The 18,517-nt window shown below is 37.1% G+C and overlaps 2 protein-coding genes across 3 annotated transcripts; one reads left to right on the top strand and one right to left on the bottom strand.

Moving 5' to 3' along the window:
• Window positions 1-472: 472 nt before the first annotated feature.
• LOC103999021 (auxin-responsive protein IAA30) lies at window positions 473-2,618 on the top strand. Of its 2 annotated transcripts, XM_009420648.3 has the most exons (5): window positions 476-849; window positions 1,300-1,532; window positions 1,894-2,035; window positions 2,147-2,208; window positions 2,343-2,618. In XM_009420648.3, exons 1-5 carry the CDS (start codon window positions 596-598, stop codon window positions 2,378-2,380), a joined length of 729 nt encoding a protein of 242 aa, XP_009418923.2. In that variant the 5' UTR covers window positions 476-595; the 3' UTR covers window positions 2,381-2,618. The 2 variants fall into 2 exon arrangements, with proteins under 2 accessions (XP_064982902.1, XP_009418923.2); XM_065126830.1 differs by having other exon boundaries at window positions 473-849; window positions 1,894-2,208.
• A 6,458-nt stretch (window positions 2,619-9,076) lies between these two features.
• Window positions 9,077-10,183, bottom strand: LOC135622327 (horcolin-like). The gene is made up of 3 exons (XM_065124086.1): window positions 10,132-10,183; window positions 9,833-10,027; window positions 9,077-9,489 (listed from the first exon to the last, which is right to left on the bottom strand). The coding sequence occupies exons 1-3, from the start codon at window positions 10,132-10,134 to the stop codon at window positions 9,253-9,255; spliced, it is 435 nt and encodes a 144-aa protein (XP_064980158.1). The 5' UTR covers window positions 10,135-10,183; the 3' UTR covers window positions 9,077-9,252.
• Between the last annotated feature and the right edge of the window lie 8,334 nt (window positions 10,184-18,517).

Raw genomic sequence — 18,517 nt, 5'->3', positions numbered from 1 at the left:
TAGATTTAACACATTAAAATATGTTTTTAATTTTTTTGTTTGAAATCAAAAGGCTCCAAAATGATAAAATATGTTTTTAGTGTTTAACGGAAAAAAGATCTCTACATCTTGAAATCCAATGCTTGATCTCTATATTTTTTTAACATATAAATATAAATATATTATTATTTTATTTATAATTAAACTGAACATGCAGTTCCATTTGATAATTACTTGAATTAGCCGTCACCAAGGACTCTCTCTCAGTTACTCGGATGGGGATTCGACAACCTGTGGAGCCCGCTATAATGTCCAGTCAAAAATAAGGTAGCTGGGAGAGTAAATTTTTAATAGTAAGACGATTATCTTGTTCTCTTTTTTGGGTTTCCCGACAAAGCCCTCGAGATCCAACACGCTGACATGTGCACGTGTCGCGATTTCAGAAGAGTTGGAGCGTACGACCGACTCTACAAATATACGCGCAAAGTAGAGAGCAGAAATCCCCCTCTAAAAACCACCTTTCGATTCTGATTAGTTTACTCTGTTTCCAGTGAAAGCGTTGCAGAAGCAAGGAAGAAGAAGATTGGAGGGGTGAGAGAGTCGTCGTCGTCGGAGGATGGCGAGTGGGTCGTTGGGGTTGGAGGAGACCGAGCTGCGCCTGGGGTTGCCCGGCGGCGGCGGCGGGGAAGCCGAGGCCGCGAAGAACTCCTGCAAGAGGGGGTTCGCTGAGACTATCGATCTGAAGCTGAAGCTTCAGACCCCGGTGGACGCAGAGGAACAGATCATGGAGAAAGCAAGAGGCAGCTTGCCGAGCCAGAGGAACCTTGGTGTTTTCTGTGGCAGCGATCCCGAGAAGCCACCTGCTCCCAAGTATGTTTCCCAATTCTCTCTAATGTTTGATGTGTCTTTTGCTGAAAAGGTTTTGTTCTCATAGTTGAAAAGATGCCATCTCCAAGATCATGGATTTCTCTCTCTCTCTCTTGATAATTCTATCAAACAAATACATAGTTTTTGTTCTCTTGTGATCAGTAAACAAGATCTTTTGTAATCAGTCATTTTTCACCAATTAACTTTGGATTTTGAGATGAGAAAAAGAACACACACACATATGTATATTCTCAATTCCTTTTGGATAGAAGAAGTTGCTGCTTTTTTCTTGATCTTACATCTCAAAGAGAGTTATTGGCTACTACAAAGGTAAAGGTCAAAAGTATCAGAAGATAGGGTATCAGTATAATCCTACTATATATATATGCACAACTACAGCAACAAATTCAGGGCATATGATTGATCATTATCATTATATGTGGTCAATATCAGGGCACAGGTTGTGGGTTGGCCTCCAGTTCGATCATTCAGGAAGAACATCCTCTCAGCTCACTCTGAGAAGGGAAGCAAGGAGGGAGGTGAGAAGCCCGGCAACCCGGTGGCCGCCTTCGTCAAGGTCAGCATGGACGGCGCTCCGTACCTCCGTAAGGTGGATCTGAAGATGTACAGAAGCTACCAAGAGCTCTCCATGGGCCTGCAGAAGATGTTCGGCTCCTTCACCAGTGGTACATCTTTGGCTTCATCAATCTCCTAACTACGTGCATGCATCAGTGATGTCCGCCGTTGGATCCATCAGAATCAGGGAATCAGTGTGTGTGAGACACACCATGTGGTTGGCAGCACACATTGCTTCGCCAGATGGAGACGACCCACCAATTATGAGCAATGCTGTATCCCTACCAGAACACAGCATTCATGCAAGCCAACCATGTTTTGGTGTCGAACACTTAACATGCATACGTTTCCAGCTCAGTGTCTATAATGCTAGTATAAAGCATGTGATAAAGCTGTATCCAAATAGACACAATAATTAACCTCTACAGCATGCAAGATAGAGAGTGTTGATTTCCCCGGTTCAATTGTCAGGAAACTGTGGCTCTCAGGGGATGAGCGGGAGGGACTTCATGAACGAGAGAGAGGTGATGGATCTTCTGAATGGATCTGAGTATGTGCCAACCTACGAAGACAAGGATGGCGACTGGATGCTCGTCGGAGATGTTCCATGGGAGTATGTTTCTATGTTGTCGAGGGAACTGCAGGCCATTGAAATCTTTGTGATCATCCTGTTTCAGTTGTTCTTACAAACTTGCATCACTGACTCCATTTCAACTTGGTCCAGGATGTTTGTTGACTCCTGCAAGCGTCTGAGGATAATGAAGGGATCAGAAGCCATTGGACTTGGTGAGTATCTTCTTGTTCATCAATCGTCAACTTGACATGGATGTTAGCTATCATTCTCCATCATCAAAATTTGATGAATGCATATCTTTGTACGTTGTTTGGAAAAGCATAATGCTTCGCTCTCCTAATTGCAGCCCCAAGAGCCATGGAGAAATGCAAGAACAGAAGCTGAAGATTCCTCCTTCATCACAGCACAGTGACAACAACAAACACCTTGCTGGGTTTGGATCGAGTGGTGCATCTGCATGTGTATTGTGCTTCCACATATGTTAGTGATATATATGTTTGTCAGCATCATTTCTTGATTGTTTTATTTTTATCTCTTTTCATGTCTGTGTTGCCCCCTGTTGGTGTGTTTAATAGATTGTTCAACATGTTATTAATATATGTAGTGTGTGGGTTTGCATCTATATTTGAAGTAGTTAGGAATCCCTAATGAGATTCTTATTGCCTTCTTCACCCTTATTAAATCCACAATCAACTGGAAGAGGGGGCAAAGCCATTGGTTAATTATGTTGGTGCCTCCTGCTGATTATGTTTATGAATAATATAGCCTTTAAATAATTCAGATATTAGAGATTCAAAGTAATTTGATAGAAGATTAGCATTCATTACAAGTCTCTGAGGATTTAATCACCTAATTTCCATTTGGGATAAGTAGTCATCTACAGTTAATTAAGCTCTTAACAAAGAAATATTCTCTTCATGAGCTTTAAGCCACTTCATAAATTAAACCTCTTTTGGTGTTAATTTCAATCATCTTTACTGAAGAAATCATGAAAAAAATATCACTTTTTATATCAGTATTTCGAGACTTCACTACACTAGCAATTGCCAAAGGAATAATTGAAGTATAGGGAAGTGGGTTTTACCCAAAAGCCAATTGCTTGTCATTAGTTAGGATTCATCGATCTTACATAATGCAGAAATGTTCACAATATCAATAACATAAATTATTCAGATTTTTTTTATACAAAGATTCGGGAGAAGATTAGCATTCATTAAGAACTATCGTCTAAAGTTTCTATTGAGACATCCTATTGATTAGTGCACTGTGGAACAAATTCAGTCAACGTGAAGGCATAACATATGATCAGTTCATATATAATTCTGAAGCTTAAGCAACTCAATGTGTACGTAATATACTACCTCGAACGAGATATCTATTGCTTAAGTTTGCTTAGAGTATAATCAATCTATAACTACCTTTTGGTCTCATGAGGAAAAAGATTAGGAATAGAACGATAAAGTCACATAATAATCACGGCCTTATATAAGCATTCTAATGAAAGATAAGGAGGCGCATGATACTGTAAGTTATTGAGTCACATAATAAGAACAACCCATTTTATTTGTAGGATCACAACGACATACTTAGGCACACAACTTAAACATAAGACAAACATCGAGAGATGTCGACGGTAGTATATGACATCCTTTATTTATGGGATCACCCAAGTAGTAGACAGCTTCAATTCCACTCCATTGAGCTGCTGCTAGTTTGGCTTCAAGTAGACGCCAATGGCTTTAAGATAGGTACCTGCACGTCCATAGAAGCGCGCGATCTCACCCTCTTCCACAGGAAGGTTGAAAGGAGCTCCGCCGCCATCTCCGTACGGTCCATAGGTTCCCATATTAGTGGTAAATGTGAGCTGAGATATGCAAGGAGTTCCACCGTACTCTCCGATGTATCCCGAGATTGCAGTGAGGTATTCCTCGTCAAAAAATTTGATCTGCAACGGCACAGAGTTCGTATGGATTATTGAGGTGTTGATTTCATGGTGAGAGAGGAATAAGCATGCGCATGATTTCTTTCTTCCTTTTTTGTTGCATTTTCTTACGTTGTTGAATACTGAGGTGTAAAAAAGCTTGTAGCGAAGGATAAGAAGCCATTTTTGTGATGTCCAAGTAGTCTAGCAGTGATAGTATGGACTAACATTCATACTATTCCTAGTTCTTGTTCGGTAGGGTTCCCACTCGAATCACAACTGTTTGTGTTCTATGTTCCTTTGATGCCTAATGGAAGGGAATTAATAGCAGGTGAAAAGGCAAACGGAGGTGAAGCAGGAGGCATGCCAGGTTGGGTGCACCGCCGGGGCCTCCATATCGGGGAGTATCTTCGGCCGTCTCTCCGACCACGTACATGAAGGCGATTGAGTCGACTACTGCCATGGCGCATATCTTGATGCTCTTGATGTGGTCGGCAGGCCCCATGTCTCAGTGGGACCCTCCGTTCGCACCCCAGGTCCCCACCTTGATCACTGCTTCCGCCTGCACGAAAGCATGCATGCAAGAGAGTGAGCGAGAGAGAGAGAGAGAAGCTCAGCTGCTGCTGCTGCTTCCCCCCTAGCAAGCAAATTATTATTATCTCTCACCATCGCTTTGAACTTTGCGAGCTTGATGAACACCTCCTCCGCCACAATATGCACACGTACAAGGTAGAGATGGGAAGAGGTATTTATAAGACCAAGGTGAGTGAGGGGAGGCTCTTCTGCTGGACTCGCAGTCTACGGAAGGCTCTACACACAGTTTGATCCTGCCATGGAGACACGTTAATTAAGTTGCTGACTATTTTGGGGTAGTGGTTGGGATGGTGCAGGACTGAATGGTAATCGTGAATCTCATGTGAATCACATGCTTCATCTCTTTCAGATTCGAGACTTCAATCAAAACCACGTATGATGTTGTTCGTCAACACATGTATACGTATATTTGTGTGAACGCATTGATCGACCATTTGATTTTTTTGATTTATGCTAAGTTCACGAAGCATATTGGTGACCCAATTGAATTTTGTAGCGGTTGAGGTGATGACTTGATATTCAGCTTCAGTGGTAGATCTTGTGACTGTATTCTATTTCTTGGAACTCCAACTAATCATATTTGCTTCAAGAAAGACAATAGAAGCTGATGTAGATGGTTTCCCATTAGTGATGCTTGCTCGATCAGCATCCATGAAGGCATAAAGATGAAGTGAAGAGTGTTTACGAAGAAGATGTCTATGATTAAGAATTTTTTTGAGATATCGCAAGACACGTTTAGTGAAAACCAATGCTAGTGAAGGGCCGATGCATGAATTATAATAATTTATTAACTACAAATGAGATGTTTGAATGTGTAAGAGATAAATATTGCAAGAAACTAGATACTTGTCGGGGGTATATGGGATTCGTAGTGGAGTTGCCATCATTTAATTTGAGTGTTTTAGTAGTGGACAATGGGGTAGCGACTTTTTTGATATTTTACATATTCGTATTTGATAATAGATCTTAAATGTACTTTTTTTGGGATAAGAGAAATCTAAAAGATGTGAATATTTCTTCCACTCTTAGAAAATAGTTTAAGGTTCCTAAATCATTGATGGAGAATCAATATACTAATTGCTTTAGGAATTATTGGATCTCAATAAGATTATTGCATGTGATGATAATATCATACACATTAATCAATAGATGCATTATACTTTTATTTTGTTGTTGTAGAAATAAAAAGGTGTTAGACTTGGAGTTGACAAAGTTGGTTGACAAAAAAAACAAGCCAAGTTCTATATACTAAGTTTTGGAGCTTAGCAAAGTGTATAAATAGCTTTTCGTAGTTTATAAACTAAACTTAGATATTGAAGATGGATCAAGCCAAGGAGTTACTGTCTAAAGGTATCTTTAGTTATGTTCTAATGTAAGAAAGTATTATTAATATCTAGTTGGTGTATATGCCAGCCTTGAGTAATAGCCTAGCTCATGATGAGTCAGATTATCTTCGGTTTAACAATTAGACTATATGTTTTTGTGAAATCAACACTTAATCGTTGTTTAAATCCTTTGGTTACTTGAAGTGCTTTGTATCGAGCATTGGATCTATCTATGTTTCACATAGTTCGAAAGATCCACTTATACTTGATGATATTTTGTGTGAGATGAGATGTTATAAGGGTCCTTGTGGCATTATGAAGTAGAGTATCATATCATTCACATATGGCTTGACACTAATGTAGAGATTTTTGGTCTTAAGTGATAGTTGTGGGTTTCTTAGACGGAGGTGGAGAGTATAAGATAGCATAGAGATAAAAAAATTGACATGGTTTTAAGATGTTACTTTTAGAGTTTATTATCATGTGGTATTATTAGGTTGCGTCGGAGATATGAGAATTATTGAATAGTTAACAACTCGTACCTAATCAGGTTAATGTACTTTAGTGTCACTTGGACTAGGAGAGTATAAAGATATCATTTGTGGTGCTGAGGGCATTGCTTTATCGACTATTGTAAAGTGATTTAGTAGAGGAGATGGAGAAGTTACAAAGGTGCTGCTTAATGTGGGGAGAGGTGAGAGGTGCACTTGAGGAGGTTTAAGATATACTCATATGAACTCAGTGATGTATTATTGTTGTAGCGGCTCGAACCGTTGAAGAAGCAAAAATTTTGAATAGAAAGATGAACTCAACAAAAATAATATGATGAGATACATAAACCCTTCGATTTTGAGGATTATAGCACTGAAACATATTATGGTCAATGGAATACTCAATGAAGATGCAATGCTTGGATCTTAGTGTTAACTTATATGATGCATAGGGAAGTAGCCAAGGATAACACAAATAATTAAATACATTTAGTTTTTGAAGGTTTGAAGTTTTATAAAATAATTTTTCAAATGATAACTGGTGTTGTAGAATTAAGATAAGCATGGGGTCAATGAGGTATATTATAGTTTGAAAGGTAATTGATAAAAGGAATTTGTGGCATAGAGGCTTAGTGTAAAAGAGTAAGAACAATTTCAACTATATATCGATACTTTCATTCAGTAGAGCTAACTAATTAAGGGGTGCATGGTAGTAACTTAAAAATTTTGTATACCATAGGATAAGATATAAGTTGTCCGAGCTGAGTATTCACCTCCTTTATCAGAGGAAACTATTGTGATGGTAGACCAGAAGAAATTCTTAACCACTATTCTAAAATGGGTAAATGTTCTGGTGACTTCATATTTATGTTTGAGAGGGTATAGTAATATATATTTAGTGAAGTAATTTTAAAAAATGATAAAAAATCTAAAATTATCAAATTAGGTAGTTGGGGCAGGGCCCCAAATATTAATATAAATAATTTCAAATATTCTAGAGTAGAATAAAGAGGATGTTCTAAAAGAGTTCGTAACTTTTTTTTGCTAAGACAAGTATCATAATGAGTTACAATTCTATTTGACTTAGAAGTTGGAAGGGAGTAATAAGAAATTAGTTATTATTGAATGAAGGATGATGGATGACTAAGGCGGCCACACATCGATTGGAGCAACAACTAAAGCAAGAGTGCAAGAGTGATTGATTGGGTGATTTATGAATCTAATGGGTATTCATAGATGTTGTATTTACTATAGCCTTGAACAAAAGGTGCCCCCATGCTTAGATCTTTTACGAAAAATGAGTTAGGAAATGACTCAATAGAAGTATTATTTTTTATAGTTATAGTTGAAGTTGTTTGGATTGAAATTGCCACCATGATTGGAGGGATGGCTCTTCGTGATACCCATGTGTCCATAGAGCATCTTGTTTGGACCTTTATAGAAATTCTTGACGCTTTGATTACTCTTTTTCTTTTGAATTTTTAATTGAATTGAGTTTTGATAATGGGTCCCGACATTCTCTCTTCTCGTTTCATATTTGTTTCATAAACATTCAACTTGACATAGAGTTCTTTAAATGATATTAATAAGTCATGTGCTCGAATTGTCATCAATAGCTCTTTATATTAGTCTCTTAGGCTATTGGGAGTATGGATAATAACTTTATCACTCAGGAGATGACTTATTAAAGTCAGGTAAGCTGTAATAACTTTTAGATTTTGCATATAATCAGCAATAGCATTTTTCCCTTATGTTGTTTTTATTAGAGTTTATAATAAACTTAATATGCGAGTGCGAGAGCAATTGGCAAGGTTGGTTTGTAACTTTGACTTTGCTTCGACTATAGTACTACATGAAGAGATTAGTGGTGCTGTGAAATTTGCAACTAAGGCTTGAATTGCATATAGAATAAGGTGATCTTGTCGTAGCCATAACTTATGATCAAGATTTTATATAAGGATGAGTTCTCCTTTTATTTGGATCTTTTCTTGTAGGCACCGAAGGGAGCCATTGATATAGTCTAATAAATCATATCTAAAGAGGAAATTAGTGAATTGTGCTTGCTAAAATATATAAATTGTTGCCTTTGAATAGTTTAAAGGGGATTAGAAATATTGTAATGATAGATATAAGTCTTGTAAATAAAGATGAATTTTGTTTCGTGGAAACGGTAATTGAAGCATCAATATAGATGAGAAGTAAGAAGACATGAAGATTGGGTGGTTGAACGAGAAGACATGAATATTGGGAGAAGATTTTTATACAAAGATTCGGGAGAAGATTAGCATTCGTTAAGAACTATCGTCTAAAGTTTCTATTGACACATCCTATTGATTAGTGAACTGTGGCACAAATTCAGTCAACGTGAAGGCATAACATATGATCAGTTAATATATAATTCTGAAGCATAAGCAACTCTATGTGTACGCAATATACTACCTCTAACGAGATATCTATTGCTCAAGTTTGCTTAGAATATAATCTATAGCTACCTTTTCGTTGATTGAATAGAGAATTAAAAGTAAAGACAAAAAAAATATGCTTCAATTAGTGTGATATGGTGTTTATTTATACATGTTAAAAGAGAGAATGTTTCTCAACTCAGCAGAAAGATTTTCTCGTACAATTGAGAAAAAAGATTTGGAATAAAACGATAAAGTCACATAATAATCACGGCCTTATATAAGCACACGCTCGCCTTAAAGTTTCATAAACATTCTAATGAAAGATAAGGAGGTGCATGATACTATTGAGTCACATAATAAGCACAACCCATTTTATTAGTAGGATCACAACGACATACTTAGGCACACAACTTAAACATAAGACAAACATCGAGAGATGTCAACGGTAGTATTTGACATCCTTTATTTATGGGATCACCCAAGTAGTAGACAGCTTCAATTCCACTCCATTGAGCTGTTGCTAGTTTGGCTTCAAGTAGACGCCAATGGCTTTAAGATAGGTACCTGCACGTCCATAGAAGCGCGCGATCTTACCCTCTTCCACAGGAAGGTTGAAAGGAGCTCCGCCGCCATCCCCGTACGGTCCATAGGTTCCCATATTAGTGGTAAATGTGAGCTGAGATATGCAAGGAGTTCCACCGTACTCTCCGATGTATCCCGAGATTGCAGTGAGGTATTCCTCGTCAAAAAATTTGATCTGCAACGGCACAGAGTTCGTATGGATTATTGAGGTGTTGATTTCATGGTGAGAGAGGAATAAGCATGCGCATGATTTCTTTCTTCCTTTTTTGTTGCATTTTCTTACGTTGTTGAATACTGAGGTGTAAAAAAGCTTGTAGCGAAGGATAAGAAGCCATTTTTGTGATGTCCAAGTAGTCTAGCAGTGATAGTATGGACTAACATTCATACTATTCCTAGTTCTTGTTCGGTAGGGTTCCCACTCGAATCACAACTGTTCGTGTTCTATGTTCCTTTGATGCCTAATGGAAGGGAATTAATAGCAGGTGAAAAGGCAAACGGAGGTGAAGCAGGAGGCATGCCAGGTTGGGTGCACCGCCGGGGCCTCCATATCGGGGAGTATCTTCGGCCGTCTCTCCGACCACGTACATGAAGGCGATTGAGTCGACTACTGCCATGGCGCATATCTTGATGCTCTTGATGTGGTCGGCAGGCCCCATGTCCCAGTGGGACCCTCCGTTCGCACCCCAGGTCCCCACCTTGATCACTGCTTCCGCCTGCACGAAAGCATGCATGCAAGAGAGTGAGCGAGAGAGAGAGAGAGAAGCTCAGCTACTGCTGCTGCTTCCCCCCTAGCAAGCAAATTATTATTATCTCTCACCATCGCTTTGAACTTTGCGAGCTTGATGAACACCTCCTCCGCCACAATATGCACACGTACAAGGTAGAGATGGGAAGAGGTATTTATAAGACCAAGGTGAGTGAGGGGAGGCTCTTCTGCTGGACTCGCAGTCTACGGAAGGCTCTACACACAGTTTGATCCTGCCATGGAGACACGTTAATTAAGTTGCTGACTATTTTGGGGTAGTGGTTGGGATGGTGCAGGACTGAATGGTAATCGTGAATCTCATGTGAATCACATGCTTCATCTCTTTCAGATTCGAGACTTCAATCAAAACCACGTATGATGTTGTTCGTCAACACATGTATACGTATATTTGTGTGAACGCATTGATCGACCATTTGATTTTTTTGATTTATTTGTGTGAAAGCGTGGCAAAAAAAAAATAGTTTCTTGCTTGTAAGCACAACTTTTTGAGGTATATGAGCAAACACAGAAACCCACAACTTCAACATCACACACCCACAGCATATAACCACAGTGGAAATCCTTCAGCTGAACTGCTACTTAGGCATCAAATAGACTCCAATTGCATTAAGATACTTTCCTGGACGCCCAAACAAGCAGACGATCTTTTCCTCTTGCACAGGAAGGTTGAAAGAAGTTATACAAGGAGTGAGCTGAGATATACAAGGAGTTCCGGCGAACTCTCCGATGCATCCCGACATATTATTCATGTATTCCTCATCCGAAAGATCAACCTACAAAACAAAAAGAGTTAATACGGAATAGATCATGAGGTGTCAAAAAGCTTTCTGGTGAAGGATAGCAAGTGTTGTTGGTGATGTCTGAGTTATCTTATCTCTCATGTTAGCTTGACGTCATCACTGCTTTCTTGGACGGCAGAAGAACATTGCATGCCACGTTGAGTCCGCCGCCGGGGCCTCCATGGCGGACAGTCTCGTAGGTCGTCCCTTCGAACACGTCGGCGAAGGCGTCGTAGTCGATTACTCCCCGAGCGCCAATCTTGATGCTCTTGATGTGGCCCGCGGGTCCCATGTCCCAGTGGAACCCTCCTTCCGCACCCCCAGCGGCCCCACCTTTATCGCTCCCGCCTGCATGCATGCATGGCAAACACAACCCTACGTGTTTAACCATCAACAGCCAAAATGTAGCGCGGAGAATAGGAAGGGCTGCTGCCTCTTTTGTCTCTCACCATCAATTTGCAAGCTTGCTCCTCCCGCGCAAGGGTGTGCACACACTATGGAGAGACTAAGAGAGGGTAATTTGTGATAGAAATGTGGTGGAGTTGTCAAACAAAAATAGTGAAGAAAGAAGATAAAATGTTACCTTTGTTAGATTTATTTAAAGGTGAAAATGTTACCTTTGTTTGATTTAATGCTGTAAACGTAGACATTGAGGGGCTAATTTTGACCCCAAAAGAAATGGGCTACGTGAACACATGGATGGGCCTTGCGGTCGAAGATAACATCATTATTTCTTAGAATGTTCCGCGGAGTACGTGATGCTCTATTGGTGTAGCCAATAAATATACGAAACTGACAGTAGCGCGGTGCGCTTCGATGCTGACGTGAAGTAACGACGGCTAGCAGAGTTAGCGGCGTACATCGGCGGCAACTTACAGAAGCGCGGCATGTAGCAGCGGCAACCTGCAGAAGAGCGCGCACATCGGTGGTGAAGCGCGGCAGTGTGCAATAGCAGCAACAACGGTTCGCAGCGGCCGCGATATGTGCAGAGGCTGCGAAGTCAATCGGCAGCGACGTGTAGCAGCGGCAAGCAGCAGCTGTGGCCGCCAAATTAGCGGCGCCCTATCTGGGCAGATCAGGCGACGTCATGTATCAGCGGCGGTATCCGACCGCGGTGACCTGCAGTAGCAGCAGAGTCAGCAACAGCAGGATGCAGTGGCAGCGATGTGCAGCAGCAGCGGAGCGCAATGGCTACAACGTGCAGAAACCCTAAAGAATTTGTTATTAGGTGACATGTATTTATACATAGTTTGGAAAAAAGATTTTTCCTATTGATGATTCTAATCTTGAGAATGTAAGGAATATTATCATTTCATATTTATCTCTATCATGATCTTTTATCATGCTCTCATAAAATTAAATTTATGTTAAGATAATATTATCTATATAAATAAGTAGATATATAGTACTTCCCTTTTGTTATCGTAGAAAAAATAATGTGTAAGACTTGAAGTTAGACAAAATCGCCTGATATAAAAAATGAGTCAAGTTCGATATATTAGGCTCTTGAAGCTTGACGAAGTTTATAAATAGCTTTTTGTAGTTTATAAACATGACTTGAATATTGAGGGTGGATGAAGTCAGAAGATTGTTGTATAAAGACATTTTTAATTGATGTCTTATTTAAGAAAGCATTGTTAACTACTAGTTGGCATATATATTATTCTTGAGTAATAGCCAAACACAAGATGAGTCAGATTATCATTAGTTTAACAACTGGATTGAATATATTTATGAAATTAACACCTAATCATTGGTAAAACCATTTGGTTACTAAACATGCATTGTATCTAATAATGGATCCATTTGGATTTTGCTTAGTTCGAAAGATTTGCTTACGATTGATGATATTTTTTACGTTGAGATGGTACAAGAATCCATATGGTATTATTGAGTAGGGTATCATATTCTTCACACATGGTTTTGCGTCAGGTAGAGATTTTTAGGCTTGGGTGATGGTTGTGGGTTCAGTAGGTTCAATGTGTTGGGTCCAGCCCATATGTGGGCTTGGACAAATTTGGGCCATCAGCCCAAATCAAAGAAATCAAGAGAGAAAGGGCAAAATTGAGTGAGCGTGCAGTATGCACAGTGAGCGTGCAGCGAGGCGTGTAGAGAAAAGAGAGAGAAATAGAGAGAGAAAGATTAGGTTTCTGAGTTTTCTGCTTGACGATCGGTGGCCAAACGTTGTCAGTTTCGGCCCAAATTTTATGTGGAGAATCCTTGCAGCAAACTCTACAATCCTAACGGTGTTGATCTATAGTTTATCCTCTCTAAGGTACTTTCCTATGATATCCACTCCATGAGACCTAGAATTCTCTTTTGAGGAGATACATCCTATGTGATGAAGATATGCTATTCTTGAGCCAAGATCTATGATCTTGATGTTATTCTGATCCTCTAGTTATTCTAGAGAAGACCTACTATAAACCTGTTATCATTATTATTGATAGTGGAAGTTTGAGGTGGACTGCGGTCCCGTGGTTTTTCCCACATTGGGTTTTCCACGTTAAAAAGATTTGGTCTCACTGTGTGATTGATTTATTGCTCTATTGTTTATGCTGTGCTGATTGATATTAGCATTTTGATATCAAGTTGATATTTTGATGAGGAACCTATTTTGATACACAAAGAGGGAAAAGAATTATTCCGCATTAACAGGTTTCTTCCCAACACAATGGAGGTAAAGAATTATTGGATATCATTTTTTGAACAAGTTGTCATGAGATGTTCAGGCTTGGTGTTATTATTGGGTTATGTTGGAGGTATAAGAATTGATAGAGAGTCAGTGACACATACTAAATCAGGCTGATGTACTTTGGTATCACTTAGCCAAGGAGAGGATAAAGACCTCATTTGTGGTGCCGAGGGCGTTGCTTCATCAAGCATTATAGAGTGAGTTGGTATAGGAGTAGATGGAGAAGTTGTAAAGGGGGTGAGGTATTATTGAACTAGAGTGATAATGAAGGATAGTTTTAGAGGAGAACTACTAGTTGATGTGGTGAGAGGTGCACTCAAGGGGGTTTGATGTATATTTATATGAATATATTGATCTATAGTTATTGTAGTGGCTAGCATTATTGAAAGAGCATGATTTTGGAAGGGAAAGGTGGACTCAACAAAAATAACTTGACATGATACAAATACTTTTTGAGTTTGAGGATCAAAGCATCGAAACATATTATGTTCAAGGGGGGTACCCAATGAAGATGCAATACTTATATCTTAGTGTTAACTTATGTGATGCGTAGGGGTGTAGCTAGAGATAACACAAACAATCAATCAAGTACTTTAAGTTTTTGAAGGTTTGTGATTTTGTAAAATAATTTTTCAAATAGTGATTAGTGTTGTAGGATTGAGGTAAGCATGTAATTAATAAGGTAAACTATAGTTTGAAAGAATACTAACCAAAATGTTAGTGGCATGGAAGTTTAGTGCAAAAGGGTGACCAATTTCAACAATATGTTGTTGCTTTTGTTTCTCGGAGTCAACTAGTTAAGGTATGTGTGGTCTGTACCTCCTTTATCAAAGTAAACTGTTTTGATGATATATTTGAAAAAGTTATTTACCACCGTTCTAAAATGGGTAAATATTCTATTGACTTTATATTTATGTTTGATAGGGTATAGTCATGTATATTTGGTGAAATAATCTATATAAATTATAAAAAATCTAAATTATTAAAGGAGGTGAATGGGGCCGAGCCTAAATATCAATGTACACAATTTCAAATGGTTTGGAGCAGAAAATAATAATGTTTCAAAAGGTAGTTTGTGACTTTTATTGCTAAGACAAACATCACAATGAATTATAATTTTACTTGATTTGAAAGTTAGAAGAGAGTAATGAGAAATTAGCTATTGTTAAATGACGGATGATAGACAATCAAGGGGTGAATGGGGCCGAGCCTAAATTTCAAATTAGCTATATAAATTATAAAAAATCTAAATTATTAAAGGAGGTGAATGGGCGAGCCTAAATATCAATGTACACAATTTCAAATAGTTTGGAGCAGAATATAATGATGTTTCAAAAGATAGTTTGTGACTTTTATTGCTAAGACAAATATCACAATGAATTATAATTTTACTTGATTTGAAAGTTAGAAGGGAGTAATGAGAAATTATCTATTGTTAAATGATGGATGACAGATAATCAAGGCGACAATGTCACACATCAATTGGAGCAACAACTAAAGCAAGAGTGATTGGTTGGTGATTTGTGAAGCTAATGACTATTCATAGATATTATCTTTATTGTGGCCTCGGACAAAGGATACCCTCGTGCTTATATCTTTTATAAGAAATAAGTTAAAAAATAATTCAATAATGATGTTATTTTGTTTATAGAATTGAGATACAAAGATAATATTTTTTTTTATGTAAGGTGCACATAGAATATCATCAAATATTTGTGTTTAAATCATGTGTTGTGTAACCAATGTGAGTAATAGAGATTTTGTTACCATTACCAATGATGATGTCTTTATTGCCTCTATAGTTATTGTAGATGGATAAATTCTATAAATCAGATGTGATATAATGAAAAGCCCCAGAGTCAACAGTCTAATTGCTTAGATGAGCAGTCGGAGTAGGTATAGTATTTTCTTGAAGCCAGTTACGTGTGGTAGTAAGCTTAGGTTAAGATCGCCAAACACTTGCTATATGTCTAATTTTATCAGTAGATAATTTTTTGTTAATTATTATTATTGGGATGCAGAAGTATTGATGGCTATAATTAAAGTTGTGCCTTGAGTTGTTTGGATTAAAGTTACTACCATGGTAGAAGGGATGACTTTATGTATTATCTATGTGTCAAGTGAGCATCTTGTTCGATCCTTTGTTGAAATTTTTGTTATTTTGATTGCTCTTACTTTCATATTTTTGATTGAATTGACCTATGATAGTTGGTCCATCACCCTCTCTTCTCATTTCAAATATGTTTCATGATCAATCAACTTGTAAATTTTTTCAAATAACCTTTGTGACTCACATGGTCGAATTACCATTGCTAGTTTATTATATTCATCTTTTAGGCTATTGAGAGTATAGATAATGACTTTTTTATCACTCAGGAGATTACCTATTAAAATCAAGTTATCTATAATAATTTTTAAATTATATATATAATCAACAATACTATTTTCCTATTATGTTATTTTCATCAGAGTAGATAAAAAACTTAATATGTGAGTGCGAAAGCAATTGAAAGGGTGGTTTGTAACTTTGACAATGATTCTGCTACAACATTGAACGAAAAGATTAGTGGTACTATGAAGTTAACAAGGCTTGAATTGCTTATAGAATAAGATGATCTTATTGTATCCATAACTAGTGGAGTGGTCTATGATTGTATATCTGATTGCCGATCAAAGGGAGGATTTGCATATCTGATTGTCGATTAAAGGGAGGATTTGCAGAGGAGAGGCCTTCTATGGTGATGACAGAGCCTTTGCCACCAGCTTGTTTGATAGAGCCCCACGATGGATGTCACAAAATGTTACGATTGTGATTTTTGACAATAGATTTACTAGTTGAGTGTTTGCTATTTGAGGAGCTGGAGTATGCATTTGTGAGAAGAATTGCTACTATTCTTTGCTTAGCAGTAGAGAATCACTATTATTCTTTCGGCATGGGTGTCGTCGCTAACTTCCTTGAACCTGCTAGTGTTGCCAGTTCAGCACCTAAGGAGGAGAAGACGATGTTCAATCTGAAGCTGGAGAGCTTCGACGTAGCCGCCAAGATCAAGATCATCAGTGATGAGGACCTTCGCGAACTTAGAATGAAGAGGCCAAGGAGCTTTAATACCATGAAGAATTGGAGAATTTGTTATTCCATTCATTGGGGTGATATGTATTTATACAAGTTTCAGGGAGAGATTTTCCTCACTCAGTCACTGATTGATCCTTAAATCATAGATTGATTGAGGATCTAAGGAATACAAAGTTGTCATTTTAGTGATGAAAGCAAACTATTTTTATTGTTGAGATATGTAAGGTAGGGTTTAAGATAGTTTGCCAAAACCTAGGAAAGAATGCAATAGTTGACTAATCAATCATATAAGAAAACTATTGACATAATCATATATCTCTATCTACATGTAACAATTTGTTTAAATTCAACTTCGATTACTACTCGAAACTAGAACTTTCCTACGGTGTGTCACTCACTATAGAAAACCTCATATTTGTATCAAGCCAAATGTCATGATGTTAATAGATCGATTCATCATATTTTTCTCATTTTATTGTATTGTGTAGATCATTTTAGGTTTAAGATGAAACTACTAATATATGAATGCATTATCATTCAAAATAAAAATCCGATAGTCACGATGAAATTTCAAATAATGACTTTGGACGGGCTCTCAAAAGAAGAAGGAGCATAAATAATAATAATAATAATAATAAACTTATTATTATTATTATTATTATTATTATTATTATTATTATTATTATTATTAACCCACGTGAATTTTTTTTTGTTCCGTTGGTTCTATCCAGCAAAAATATAATGTGTTTTTTGTTTCTTTATTATTAATTCACATGAGACGCATATATGTATCCATCCAATATCCACTCGATTTAAATTAAATATTAATTATTAATTTTTTAGATTAATTATAAATTACTTTTTATAGTTAGACTTTCTTATTATCCTGGTCACTAGACCTAAAAAATTTATATTAGAATCCCTATAATTATAAAAGTAAAATATTTAGGTTTATTTATTCTAATATCATCGATTTTACTAATCAAAAAAATGAAAACAATAGGTAAAAATATAAAAAAAATTTAAAAAAATCTTTGTTGTTCTTATACAATTGTTACGATATTTAAGAAGATGAAAAAAATATATAAACTAAAATCTTGATTCAAATATAACAAAACTATTAGTATAATCATGTGCCTCATTGTACATGTATAGAATTGGTAATAATTGGTTTAAATTTAACTTCCATTACTCAGAAATTTAAACTTTCTAATAGTCAAATTTAGCTTTCACCATGCCCAAATGCTAGATCGGCTTTGATACCAAATATCATGACCCGAGCCTGATGGGCTAATTGGCCTATCAACTTCGTTTGGTCTAAACCACTGACCAAAATGTTTAAGCTGAAATTAATAATAGTACACTCATCAGACCCTTATAAGTCAATCTTAATCCTGCCCACTTTCGATGTGGGACTAATCAGGGGTGTTACATTGCTGGTCTTTTAATTAAATATGACTGAAGCCAAATATCTGAAAGACAAACATAAATGCATAATGAAAGACTAGAAGAGTATTATTCTTCTATGAAGTTTTAAATAATGACTTTGATGTCGTATTAATTTTAATGACCCCAACAAGATTAGTATGGAATTCTTTCAAAGAAGTAAATAGTCATTATAAAAGTTTGAATGGTTTTTAGATTAAGATATCATCCACATGGAAGTATCTAACAAACATTCACTCGATTTAAATTAAATATTCACTATCAGTTTTTTTTGGATTAATTATAGATTATTCTCTATAGTTATACCTTGTTATCTTGGTACGTAGATCTAATAAATTTATATTGAAATCCCTATAATTATGAAAGTGAAATATCTAGGTCTATTTATCCTAACACTATCAATTTTACAAACAAAAATATGAAAATAATAGGTAAAAATGTAAA

This window comes from Musa acuminata, chromosome BXJ2-9 (genome assembly GCF_036884655.1).
Source record: "Musa acuminata AAA Group cultivar baxijiao chromosome BXJ2-9, Cavendish_Baxijiao_AAA, whole genome shotgun sequence".
Lineage (NCBI taxonomy): Eukaryota > Viridiplantae > Streptophyta > Magnoliopsida > Zingiberales > Musaceae > Musa > Musa acuminata.
Note: the sequence above shows the minus strand (reverse complement) of the source record. Positions and strands in the feature narration are given on the sequence as shown.